The 14,461-nt window shown below is 42.0% G+C and overlaps 1 protein-coding gene across 1 annotated transcript in view; it reads left to right on the top strand.

Annotated features, from left to right (window-relative positions):
- Positions 1-14,461, top strand: part of LOC110524715 (collagen alpha-1(XXIV) chain) — a 241,432-nt gene that overhangs the window by 158,825 nt on the left and 68,146 nt on the right. Inside the window, exons 29-31 of the mRNA XM_036978599.1 lie at positions 8,034-8,087; positions 8,250-8,294; positions 12,038-12,082. Coding sequence (XP_036834494.1) covers positions 8,034-8,087; positions 8,250-8,294; positions 12,038-12,082 — 144 coding nt within the window. The remainder of the gene's footprint in view (positions 1-8,033; positions 8,088-8,249; positions 8,295-12,037; positions 12,083-14,461) is intronic.

The following is a 14,461-nucleotide window of genomic DNA, read 5'->3' as shown; positions in this document are numbered from 1 at the left end:
AAACAGTACATTACACAAACAGTACAGCTACCATCTAGCCACACTATACAAACAGTACATTACACAAACAGTACAGCTACCATCTAGCTACACTACACAAACAGTACAGCTACCATCTAGCCACACTACACAAACAGTACAGCTACCATCTAGCCACACTACACAAACAGTACAGCTACCATCTAGCCACACTACACAAACAGTACAGCTACCATCTAGCCACACTACACAAACAGTACAGCTACCATCTAGCCATACTACACAAACAGTACATTACACAAACAGTACAGCTACCATCTAGCCACACTACACAAACAGTACAGCTACCATCTAGCCACACTACACAAACAGTACAGCTACCATCTAGCCACACTACACAAACAGTACAGCTACCATCTAGCCACACTACACAAACAGTATAGCTACCATCTAGCCACACTAAACAAAAAGTACATTACACAAACAGTACAGCTATCATCTAGCCACACTACACAAACAGTACAGCTGCCATCTAGCCACACTACACAAACAGTACAGCTACCATCTAGCCACACTACACAAACAGTACATTACACAAACAGTACAGCTACCATCTAGCCACACTACACAAAAAGTACATTACACAAACAGTACAGCTATCATCTAGCCACACTACACAAACAGTACAGCTGCCATCTAGCCACACTACACAAACAGTACAGCTACCATCTAGCCACACTACACAAATAGTACAGCTGCCATCTAGCCACACTAAACAAACAGTACAGCTACCATCTAGCCACACTACACAAACAGTACATTACACAAACAGTACAGCTACCATCTAGCCACACTACACAAACAGTACATTACACAAACAGTACAGCTACCGTCTAGCCACACTACACAAACAGTACAGCTACCATCTAGCCACACTACACAAACAGTACATTACACAAACAGTACAGCTACCATCTAGCCACACTACACAAAAAGTACATTACACAAACAGTACAGCTACCATCTAGCCACACTACACAAACAGTACAGCTGCCATCTAGCCACACTAAACAAACAGTACAGCTACCATCTAGCCACACTACACAAACAGTACATTACACAAACAGTACAGCTACCATCTAGCCACACTACACAAAAAGTACATTACACAAACAGTACAGCTATCATCTAGCCACACTACACAAACAGTACAGCTGCCATCTAGCCACACTACACAAAAAGTACAGCTACCATCTAGCCACACTACACAAACAGTACAGCTACCATCTAGCCACACTACACAAACAGTACAGCTACCATCTAGCCACACTACACAAACAGTACAGCTACCATCTAGCCACACTACACAAACAGTACAGCTACCATCTAGCCACACTAAACAAACAGTACAGCTACCATCTAGCCACACTACACAAACAGTACAGCTGCCATCTAGCCACACTACACAAAAAGTACAGCTACCATCTAGCCACACTACACAAATAGTACAGCTGCCATCTAGCCACACTAAACAAACAGTACAGCTACCATCTAGCCACACTACACAAACAGTACATTACACAAACAGTACAGCTACCATCTAGCCACACTACACAAACAGTACATTACACAAACAGTACAGCTACCGTCTAGCCACACTACACAAACAGTACAGCTACCATCTAGCCACACTACACAAACAGTACATTACACAAACAGTACAGCTACCATCTAGCCACACTACACAAAAAGTACATTACACAAACAGTACAGCTACCATCTAGCCACACTACACAAACAGTACAGCTGCCATCTAGCCACACTAAACAAACAGTACAGCTACCATCTAGCCACACTACACAAACAGTACATTACACAAACAGTACAGCTACCATCTAGCCACACTACACAAAAAGTACATTACACAAACAGTACAGCTATCATCTAGCCACACTACACAAACAGTACAGCTGCCATCTAGCCACACTACACAAAAAGTACAGCTACCATCTAGCCACACTACACAAACAGTACAGCTACCATCTAGCCACACTACACAAACAGTACAGCTACCATCTAGCCACACTACACAAACAGTACAGCTACCATCTAGCCACACTACACAAACAGTACAGCTACCATCTAGCCACACTAAACAAACAGTACAGCTACCATCTAGCCACACTACACAAACAGTACAGCTGCCATCTAGCCACACTACACAAAAAGTACATTACACAAACAGTACAGCTACAATCTAGCCATACTACACAAACAGTACAGCTACCATCTAGCCACACTACACAAACAGTACATTACACAAACAGTACAGCTACCATCTAGCCACACTACACAAAAAGTACATTACACAAACAGTACAGCTACCATCTAGCCACACTACACAAAAAGTACATTACACAAACAGTACAGCTACCATCTAGCCACACTACACAAACAGTACAGCTACCATCTAGCCATACTACACAAACAGTACAGCTACCATCTAGCCACACTACACAAAAAGTACATTACACAAACAGTACAGCTATCATCTAGCCACACTACACAAACAGTACAGCTGCCATCTAGCCACACTACACAAAAAGTACATTACACAAACAGTACAGCTATCATCTAGCCACACTACACAAACTGTACATTACACAAACAGTGCAGCTACCATCTAGCCACACTACACAAACAGTACAGCTACCATCTAGCCACACTACACAAACAGTACATTACACAAACAGTACAGCTACCATCTAGCCATACTACACAAACAGTACAGCTACCATCTAGCCACACTACACAAAAAGTACATTACACAAACAGTACAGCTACCATCTAGCCACACTACACAAAAAGTACATTACACAAACAGTACAGCTATCATCTAGCCACACTACACAAACAGTACAGCTGCCATCTAGCCACACTACACAAACAGTACAGTACACAAACAGTACAGCTACCATCTAGCCACACTACACAAAAAGTACACTACACAAACAGTACAGCTACCATCTAGCCACACTACACAAACAGTACAGTACACAAACAGTACAGCTACCATCTAGCCACACTACACAAACAGTACAGCTACCATCTAGCCACACTACACAAACAGTACATTACACAAACAGTACAGCTACCATCTAGACACACTACACAAACAGTACATTACACAAACAGTACAGCTACCATCTAGCCACACTACACAAACAGTACAGCTACCATCTAGCCACACTACACTAACAGTACATTACACAAACAGTACAGCTACCATCTAGCCACACTAAACAAACAGTACATTACACAAACGGTACAGCTACCGTCTAGCCACACTACACAAACAGTACATTACACAAACAGTACAGCTACCATCTAGCCACACTACACAAACAGTACATTACACAAACGGTACAGCTACCGTCTAGCCACACTACACAAACAGTACATTACACAAACAGTACAGCTACCATCTAGCCACACTACACAAACAGTACATTACACAAACAGTACAGCTACCATCTAGCCATACTACACAAACAGTACAGCTACCATCTAGCCACACTACACAAACAGTACATTACACAAACAGTACAGCTACCATCTAGCCATACTACACAAACAGTACATTACACAAACAGTACAGCTACCATCTAGCCACACTACACAAACAGTACATTACACAAACAGTACAGCTACCATCTAGCCACACTACACAAACAGTACAGCTACCATCTAGCCATACTACACAAACAGTACATTACACAAACGGTACAGCTACCGTCTAGCCACTAGCCACACTACACAAACAGTACATTACTGTCCTCTGCTTCACACAAACACTGAAAACACATAGCAACACTTTACAATCACACACATTTGGATATTCGGTGGTTACTATAATCTACACTTAATTGCTTTTCCTGTTTTGGAAAATATAGACGTACAGAGCCTTCGGAAAGTATTCAGACCCATTGACCTTTTCCACACTTTGTTACTTTATAGCCTTATTCTAAAATTGATTAAATTGTTTGTTCCCTCATCAATCTACACACAATACCCCATAATGACAAAGCAAAAACAAGTGAAGACAAATTTATAAAAAATGAACAACTAAAATATTGCATTTACATAAGTATTCAGAATCCTTTACTCTGTACTTTGTTGAAGCATCTTTGGCAGTGATTACAGCCTTGAGTCTTCTTGGGTGTGACGCTTCAAGCTTGGCACACCTGTATTTTGGCAGTTTCTCCCATTATTCTCTGCAGATCCTCTCAAGCTCTGTCAGGTTGGATGGGGAGAGTCAATGCACAGCTATTTTCAGGTCCATTCAAAGATGTTCGATCGGGTTCAAGTCTGGGCTCTGGCTGGGCCACTCAAGTACATTCAGAGATTTGTCCCGAAGCCTCTCCTGCGTTGTATTGGCTGTGTGCTTAGGGTCGTTGTCCTGTTGGAAGGTGAACCTTCGCCCCAGCAGGTTTTCATCAAGGTTCTCTCTGTACTTTGCTCCGTTCATCTTTGCCTCGATCCTGACTAGTCTCCCAGTCCCTGCCCATGAAAAACATCCCCACAGCATGATGCTGCCACCACCATGCTTCATGGTGCCAGATTTACTCCAGACGTGACACTTGGCATTCAGGCTAAAGAGTTCAGTCTTGGTTTCATCAGACCAGAGAATCTTGTTTAGGTGGCTTTTGGCAAACTCCAAGCAGGCTGTCATGTGCCTTTTACTGAGGAGAGGCTTCCATCTGGCCGCTCCACCATATAGGTCTGTTTGGTGGAGTGCTGCAGAGATGGTTGTCCTTCTCCCATCTCCACAGAGGAACTCTTGAACTCCCTCAGAATGACCATTGGGTACTTGGTCACTTCCCTGATCAAGGCCCTTCTCCCCAAATTGCTCAGTTTAGCCGGGCGGCCAGCTCTAGGAAGAGTCTTGGTGGTTCCAAACTTCTTCTATTTAAGAATGAAGGAGGTTACTATGTTCTTGAGGACCTTCAATGCTGCAGAAATGTTTTAGTACCCTTCCCCTGATCTGTGTCTCGACACAATCCTGTCTCGGAGCTCTACAGACAATTCCTTCGACTTCATGGCTTGGTTTTTGCTCTGACATGCACTGTTCACTGTTGGACCTTATATAGACAGGTGTGTGCCTTTCCAAATTATGTCCAATCAATTGAATTTACCACAGGTGGACTCCAATCAAGTTGTAGAAACATCTCATGGATTATTAATGGTAACAGGATGCACCTGAGCTCAATTTCGAGTCTAATAGGAAAGGGTCTGAATACTTATTGAAACCTGTTTTCACTTTGTCATTATGGTGTATTGTGTGTAGATTGTTGAAGACATTTGTTTTATTAATCCATTTTAGAATAAGGCTGTAATGTATCAAAATGTGGAAAAAGTCAAGGGGTCTGAATACTTTCCGAAGGCACTGTATGTGATCTGTCCACTGAATCACAACACTTCTATAACCAGAACAGCATTGTTCAGTAACAATAAATGTAATGAAAGTGTTGTGTCGGCAGTGATTTGATTACACGCTGGTATTTTGGAACAGCTGTTCTGATATAAACATGCATGACGTGCTGCTGGGATGTTTATCTCTCGTGTCCAACAGGCTAAAGTACTTAACAGCAGCAAAGTGAAACAGCTCAGCTTGCTGCCAGTCTACGCCTCCACAGGGCCAATCCAAAAGTTGTTATCCTAACCTTATTATGACCTTCTCTTATGGTTTAACCATCTGAGCTATAAAGAAATCAGGTCTGGATGATAAAATGTGGCGTACTTGAACTAGGCCTAGATTAATGATGTCACAATGTACAGTAGGAGAAAAGAAAACGTCGCTTTCTCCCCTTTTATCTCTCTCTCTCTGATATCTAATCATTTACAGATTCATTAAGTCTGCTGCTTTAATGATATTACATCACTATATAGGCTATTACATAAATATATGAGATATTACATGACTATATGAGATATTGCATAAATATATGATATATTATATAACTATATGAGATTTGACTTAACTATATGAGATATGACTTAACTATATGAGATATTACATTACTATATGAGATATTACATAAATATATGAAATATTACATGACTATATGAACTATTACATAAATATATGAGATATTACATGCAGATAAAATAATATATGTCCCAGTAGTAACTATACACTGAGTGTACATAACGTTAAGAACACTTACTCTTTCCATGAAATCCAGGTGAAAGATATGATCCCTTATTGATGTCACTTGTTAAATCCACTTCAATCAGTGTAGAGGAAGGAGCGGAAACAGGTCAAAGAAGGATTTTTAACCTTGAGACAATTGAGACATGGAGTGTGTGCCATTCGGAGAGTGATGACAATAGATTTAAGTGCCTTTGAACGGGGTATGATAATAGGTGCCAGGCGCACCGGTTTGAGTCTGTTAAGAACTACAATGCTGCTGGATTTGTCATGCTCAGCAGTTTCCCATGTGTATCAAGAATGGTCCACCACCCAAAGGACATCCAGCCAACTTGACACAACTGTGGGAAGCATTGGAGTCAACATGGGCCAGCATCCCTGTGGAATGCTTTCGACACCTTGTAGAGTCCATGCCCTGATGAACTGAGGCTGCTCTGAGGGCAAAGGGGCACGGGGTTGTTCCTAATGTTTGGTATGCTCGGTGTGTATGGACTAACTTCACTAGTACTACAGTATAAACTATTACCTGCAGACAGAAGCTAGGAGACAATAGTTCCCCATGACGCATCATCTTTAACTCTTGACCTGTCTATGTGTCTTTCAGTTGTCCTCATTGACCTCACAATGTGTTCATTTGTCACTTGGCTCACTCAATTGACCAATCAAAGGAGGGGTTGAATTTTAATTGGATATAGTATAAATTATAAGTGTGTTTGGCTACTGTTCTAATCCATAGAACTGACTGAGCCAAGTGTTTGTAATAGGGCACAGTTAGTGCCTGTTAACAACCCTGAATGAGCCATTCACCCAACTGTACAGTTTTAGGATCAAGTAAAAGAAAGTTACAATTTCCGATTCAGCAAATGAGATTTGTCTTAGCTCTACTCGTTTCATTTGGACTGAGAAGTGGTGGCTCTGCTCTCGTTTTGCTTGGCCTTGACAGCCAGCTGGACATCCAGCCGTGTGAGGCGGAGCCCCATACAGTACATCCACTCACTCAAATGTCTGTGTTGAATAGTTTTATGAGTAAGTAAACACTTCTTTTTACTGTTTGACTTATTTCCCCGCTGTATCCTTGGCCTGCCCTGAACCAAGGTACAGTAAATGTAGCGTCCACTACAGGAAGACAGAGTAGTCCAGTAGAGCACACACTCAGACGGATGATCAGTCAGTTGCTTGTGTTTCCTCCAAAACGCACCACTGAATGTGGCCTGACTGTCTAGCATTTACCTTTTTGTGTGTAGGTATTAAAGACAGTGAGAGGGAAGGAGAGAGAGAGATAGAGAGGAGTGGTATGCAAAGGTCAGCAGGTAACCCCCAGATAGACAAAGACAAAGAAGAAGCTGATTACTCCCAAGTTGTTGATATTATGCAGTCCAACTGTCTTTCTGGAATTCCATGCGGATGTGTTTGAAGACAAAAAGGGCCTGCACAGTAGACTGCTACCATGCGCTGCTCCTAACACCAATGCCCTTATGTGTTTGATACTCCCCATGCTCTCGCCTCCTCCACCCCATTATTTTATTGAGACACTCTAGATGATTTGGTTACGCCCATATCCCATATTGTACACTGCTAAGTACAGTAGGTTTGGGTGGGTGTGCGTGGTTGTGTGGGTGTGTGCATGTGTGGGTGCGTTGCTGTGTGCGGGTGTGAGAGTGTGGGTGGGTGTGTGCTTGTATTTACGAGTGGCGTTGTGTGATGTGATGGCTGAGTGGTTTGTAAACCCTGCATACAGAGAGGGCTAAGCTATTTGTGTGTCATAGGGGCCCAGGGATACACACACACACACTCACACACACACACACACAGAGGGCTTAGCAGCTGTGTTTCTGTGTCATAGGGGCCGAGGGGTGCAGACGGTCCACTGGGGGAACCAGGGCCTGAGGGCACCAAGGTAAACATATTCTCACCCTCAGAAGAACATAATACTGAATGTCCTCTTTCTACCTGACTTAAAACCTTGTTCTGTGCACTTTGACCTGATTAAAAGTATATTTGTTGCCTCACTAAGATCTCTCTTTATTCCTCTCCTTCTCTCTCTCTTGCTCTTCTGCAGGGAGAGCAGGGGGAAGGTGGAAAGAAAGGGGAGCCTGGGTTCATAGTGAGTACTCTGCATCACCTGTCTGCTTTACTTTCTACCACTGACCCAGCACAGGCCTCAAGAACATGTGTGCTTTTAATTTAACATCAGAAATGTATATACAACGTGTGTGCGTGTGTGCGTGCGTGTGCGTCTGCGTCTGTGGCAGTGTGTGTGTGGGAGTTTGCTCCTGTCCTGTGTGTTTCTGCACATGACTCTGTCCCTATACTGATTAGAGGGCACATTGAATAGGGTACAGGAGGCCACTTACGATGGCAAAATAATTGGATCTCAACAGAAAGTCCCTTATTGTTCACCTGAGGCAAGAATGAGGCAGGGTTACTTCCTGTATCACCCCTGCTGACCAATTACAGGCCAGAATGAGGCAGCATTTCTTCCTGTATCACTCCTGCTGACCAATGACAGGCCAGAATGAGGCAAAGTTACTTCCTGTATCACCCCTGCTCCTGCATTCATTCTACACAACAGACTCCACTGTGTAGGAGACCTACCCCATGTGTTATTATTCCTACATCTGAGTGAAAAGGTTACACTTGGGCCACCATAACCTGAGGTATAAATTGCCATTAAGATCTGTGTGGGAGATCGGTAGACTTTAATTAACGGTTTTATTTGCAGAGGGTGCCATTCTTCTGATGGCTGTATCAAGTTATAGTCAATGAAAAACCTCATCCAGCTCACAGTAATGAAACGTGAGCTATGTCAATAAAGAGCTGCCGCATGCAAGAGGAAAATGTACCCTGCTCTGTATTTTAACTGTAATCAATGTGTTGCTCTTTATTTGGGATGAAAAACATGAAAAACCTACCCTGGCTTTATATTTGATAGCGTCATTGTCTCCATTTTGGTTGGGGGATTTCATTAAAACACAACCTGTAGATGGTTAGAGCCATTGGTTGGATGGAGAGAGTTTATGAAGGTAGATTATAGTGAGTCATTTTTGCTCATCATTTTGGATGAATCTAGATGAGTGTAATGGTTCCTAACATGATGGACCAGTGCACCCGTGTCATCTCTAGCTTTGATGTCCTGTGTTCTAGTATTATGCGTGTTCTAGTATTGAAAAATGGACAACAAAGTATCTCTTCTATTCTATCTTTGATGTCTTCAATGGCATTTCTTTAACAGAGGATAGATGGTTCAGTTAGGAGCAGAAATGTTAACACACGTAACTGCCAAAATAATGGAAACACTCAAGTAAATGAGGGATACAAACTATATTGAAAGCAGGTGCTTCCACACAGGTGTGGTTCCTGACTTAATTAAGCAAACTGATGAGCTTGAAAACGATGTGAACCATATGCCATGGCCGTCTCAGTCATCAGATCTCAATCCAATTGAACACTTATGGGAGAATCTGGAGCGGCGCCTGAGACGGCGTTTTCCACCACCATCAACAAAACACCAAATTGTGGAATTTCTTGTGGAAGAATGGTGTCGCATCCCTCCAATAGAGTTCCAGACAGTTGTAGAATCTATGCCAAGGTGCATTGAATCTCTTCTGGCTCGTGGTGTCCCAACGCCCTATTAAGACATTTTATATTGGTTTTTCCTTTATTTTGGCATTTACCTGTAGGTGAACTATAGTACCTCCACTAAGTTGAGGATATCTTGGATAATAGAAGATATTCATGAGACTTGCATACAGTGTAGGATCTTAATTTGTGCCAGTTTGTTACAGCAGGAAAATAATCCTGCAGCAACAGGTAATGTGAATTATTACAGTATGCGGATTATATACTTATAATTATATTATATACTTATAAACTCAACATGTAATGTGTTGGTCCCATGTTTCATGCAGTGGCGGCTGGTGGGAGGAGCTATAGGAGGACGGCCTCACTGTAATGGCTGGAACAGAATTAATGGAATGGTATCAAACACATCCAACATATGGAAACCACATGTTTTGACTCTGTTCCATAATTCAATTCCAGCAATTACAATGAGCCCGTACTCCTATATCTCCTCCCACCAGCCTCCACTTGTTTCCTAAACTGAAGAAAAGAAAATCCCAGAAATGTTCCATATGCACAAAAAGCTGATTTCTCTCAAATTGTGCACAAATCGGTTTGCATACCTGTTAGGGAGCATTTCTCCATCCACCTGACATATCAAGCTGATTAAACAGCACAATCATTGCACAGGTGCACCTTGAGCTGGGGACAGTAAAAGGCCACTCTAAAATGTGAAGTTTTGTCACACGACACAAGGCCACAGATGTCTCAAGTTTTGAGGGAGTGTGCAATTGGCATGCTGACTGCAGGAATATCCCCCTGAGCTGTTGCCAGAGAATTGAATGTTCATTTCTCTACCCTAAGCCACCTCCGATGTCATTTTAGAGAATTTGGCAGTACGTCCAACCGGCCTCACAACCGCACACCACGTGTAACCACGCCAGCCCAAGACCTCCACATCCGGCTTCTTCACCTGTGGGATCATCTGATCCCAGCCACCCGGAAAAGCTGATGAAACGGTTTGAGCAACCAAAGAATTTATTCTCGTGCTCGTCGTCCTCACCAGGTCTTGACCTGACTGCAGTTCAGTATAGTAACCCACTTCAGTGGGAAAATCCTCACCGTTGATGGCCACTGGCATGCAGAAGAAGTGTGCTCTTCACGGATGAATCCCGGTTTCAACTGTACCGGGCAGATGGCAGATTGCGTGTATGGTGTCCTATGCTCAAGCGGTTTGCTGCTGTCAACGTTGTGAACAGAGTGCGCCATGGTGGCAGTGGGGTTTTGGTATGGGCAGACATAAGCTACGGACAACGAACACAATTGCATTTTATCCTGAGGCCTATTGTTGTGCCTTTTCACCATCACCTCATGTTTCAGCATGATAGAGCAAGGCCCCATGTTGCAAGCATCTGTACACATTTCCTGGAAGCTGAAAATGTCCCAGTTCTTCCATGGTCTGCATACTCACCAGACATGTCACCCATTGAGCATGTTTGGGATGCTCTGGATCAACGTGTACGACAGTGTGTTCCAGTTCCCGCCAATATCCAGCAACTTCACACAGGAGTGGAACAATGTTCCACAGGGCACAATCAACAGCCTGATCAACTCTAGGTGAAGGAAATGAGTCGCGCTGCATGAGGCAAGTGCTGGTCACACCAGATACTGACTGGTTTTCTGATCCACGCCCATAGATTAGGGCCTAATGAATTTATTTCAATTGACACATTTCCTTATAGGAACTGTAACTCAGTAAAATATTTGAAATTGTTGCATGCTGTGTTTATATTTTTGTTCAGTATAATAAATTGTCATTTTTGTAGGGGTTGATACATTTTTCATAAAGGGAAAAACAAGTCTGAAATTTCAGAGGAAATTACAAACTTCAGGAGCCTTTTAAAACCTCAAATATACTACACGTTTTAAATGTGCTGCATTGCAGGTAAGATCTCCTGCAATGTGGTGATCAAATTAAGATCTTACATCTGTAATACGAACTAGTGTTCGTAGTCCACTAGGGACGGTACTGTATAACTGGTACACTCATCATGCAATTATCCCTGCAGGGGTGGGCAATTCCAGTCCTCGCGGGGCCTGATTGGTTTTGCCCCAGCTAACACACCTGACTCCAATAATCACCTAATCATGATCTTCAGTTTAGGAGAGAAACATTGTTTAGGGCTGGAGAAACATCGTGACACCAATCAGGCCCCCGAGGACTGGAGTTTCCCACCCCTGAATTGCCGTGACTCAACTATCTATTACATGCCTTTCCTCTTGCAGGGTAAAGCTGGCGGTCCAGGGGAGAGAGGCCTATCAGGGAAACCTGTGAGTACCTTGCATTACATTCACCTACACACTGTATCTCCATTACGTTGACAGGTGTGATTGACAGGTTTGGTTGCCATGTTTGATTGACAGGTTTGATTGACATGAGGTAAAGAGGCCAACACCAGAGCTACATGGGACTATGTATTAAAAGTCCCGCCCCTATAAAGAATTTAGACCACAGTTTTCTACCTGTTATATAGGCCCCCGTTACAATTATTTACACCACACTTTCTACCTGTAATATATGCCCCCATTAAAATTATTTCCACCACAGCTTTCTACCTGTAAAATAATCCTTGCCCTATAAATTATTTCCACCACAGATTTCTACCTGTAATACAGTCCCAGCCCTATAAAGAACTTCCACCACTTTCTACCTGTAATATACTGTAGGCCCGATTACAATAATTTCCACCACAGCTTTCTACCTGTAATATAGGCCCCGATTACAATCATTTCCACCACAGCTTTCTACCTGTAATATAGGCCCCGATTACAATAATTTCCACCACAGCTTTCTACCTGTAATATAGGCCCCGATTAAAATGATTTCCACCACAGCTTTCTACCTGTAATATAGGCCCTGATTAAAATGATTTCCACCACAGCTTTCTACCTGTAATATAGGCCCCGATTAAAATGATTTCCACCACAGCTTTCTACCTGTAATATAGGCACCGATTAAAATGATTTCCACCACAGCTTTCTACCTGTAATATAGGCCCTGATTAAAATGATTTCCACCACAGCTTTCTACCTGTAATATAGGCCCTGATTAAAATGATTTCCACCACAGCTTTCTACCTGTAATATAGGCCCCGATTACAATCATTTCCACCACAGCTTTCTACCTGTAATATAGGCCCCGATTAAAATTATTTCCACCACAGCTTTCTACTTGTAATATAGGCTCCGATTTAAAATGATTTCCACCACAGCTTTCTACCTGTAATATAGGCCCCGATTACAATAATTTCCACCACAGCTTTCTACCTGTAATATAGGCCCCGATTAAAATTATTTCCACCACAGCTTTCTACTTGTAATATAGGCCCCGATTAAAGGTGGTGTATAAAATACTAATTTCATCCATTAAAATAACCTAGATTGATATGAAGTGTGTGTGTGTGTGTGTGTGTGGACGCGCGCGCGTGTGTGTGTGTGTGTGTGTGCAGGCACATATCTTAAATCATCAGAGTTATTTTTAATGCGCTCAAGAGAACAACATATGCTTAGTTTTACCTACATTTAGTAGAGTACTGAAATGAAGCTCCTCAGAAGCTAGCAGTGACCATTTTGCAGAAACATAACACTTTGTTGCATATCTCACTGCTTTCTTCCATGCGCTGTTCCCTCTTGATGCCAAATTATTAACACTTCTTAACATTAATTCAATGGATTGTGGTCAGTAAACTCATGGAATATGGTGTCAATAATATTTGTTAAATCTATTAGCATGTACAAATGAAGTGCATAACTATATCCTAATTTTCCATGAAGATAAATTGTTGGAAAAAGTATTTGTAATTTATTGCAATGTTTTCAGAAACCATGTCCAATATTTGATTGGCAACAAAAAAAGCCTCATGTTGATGATGGTCACTGTTGATGATGGTCACTGTTGATGATGGTCACTGTTGATGATGGTCACTGTTGATGATGGTTACTGTTGATGATGGTTACTACTAACTAATGTGAGCTAGTCATGCTACTCGCAAATTCTAGTTACGTGCAATATAGCAGGATTGGGATTTTAGGCTGCCATCCTTTGGATTATGTTGGAACTGCATAAACGACACAACTTTTGCAGATAATGTGTAAAAACGCAGGCACCAAACACGTTTGAAATCATGATTTTATCATATTTGTGGTAATAAATCGCAGATTTCAAGGTCAATTACCTACAGGACAATATTTCTAATTAATTACACAAAAACAAATACAGCCCTGTAGTAACAACACTTCACAATTCTCCACACATGTACCAGCATACAATCCTTTATCCAAATAAAGATTCACAATGCTTGTCAGTTATATTATACAGTACTAGGATGTTAGTCCATCCATAAAGATTAGAAATTATACAAAATTAAACTGTAGGTGCAAACCTGTCTATGACTTCACTCTTTCCCAAGCGTGTTAGTATGTATATCTTTGTCAATTGTCATGACGCATTCTATCTTGGGTCATTGGGCTCCTAAGCCAGGTATGTAGATGTCTTAATTAATGCACAGAAAGATGTCTCACAAATGCTAACTGGGATGGTCAACGCGGCCTGTATGATTGTCTTCAGTGATGGGAACATATCAGGGTCTAACAATTTATACACACAGGACATGTCAAAAGTGGCATCTTTCTTTTTTTGAGAGGTAATGT

Source organism: Oncorhynchus mykiss, chromosome 5 (genome assembly GCF_013265735.2).
Source record: "Oncorhynchus mykiss isolate Arlee chromosome 5, USDA_OmykA_1.1, whole genome shotgun sequence".
In the NCBI taxonomy this organism is placed as follows: Eukaryota; Metazoa; Chordata; class Actinopteri; order Salmoniformes; family Salmonidae; genus Oncorhynchus; species Oncorhynchus mykiss.
The sequence above is the reverse complement of the archived record's forward strand: the minus strand, read 5'-3'. Positions and strand labels throughout refer to the sequence as shown.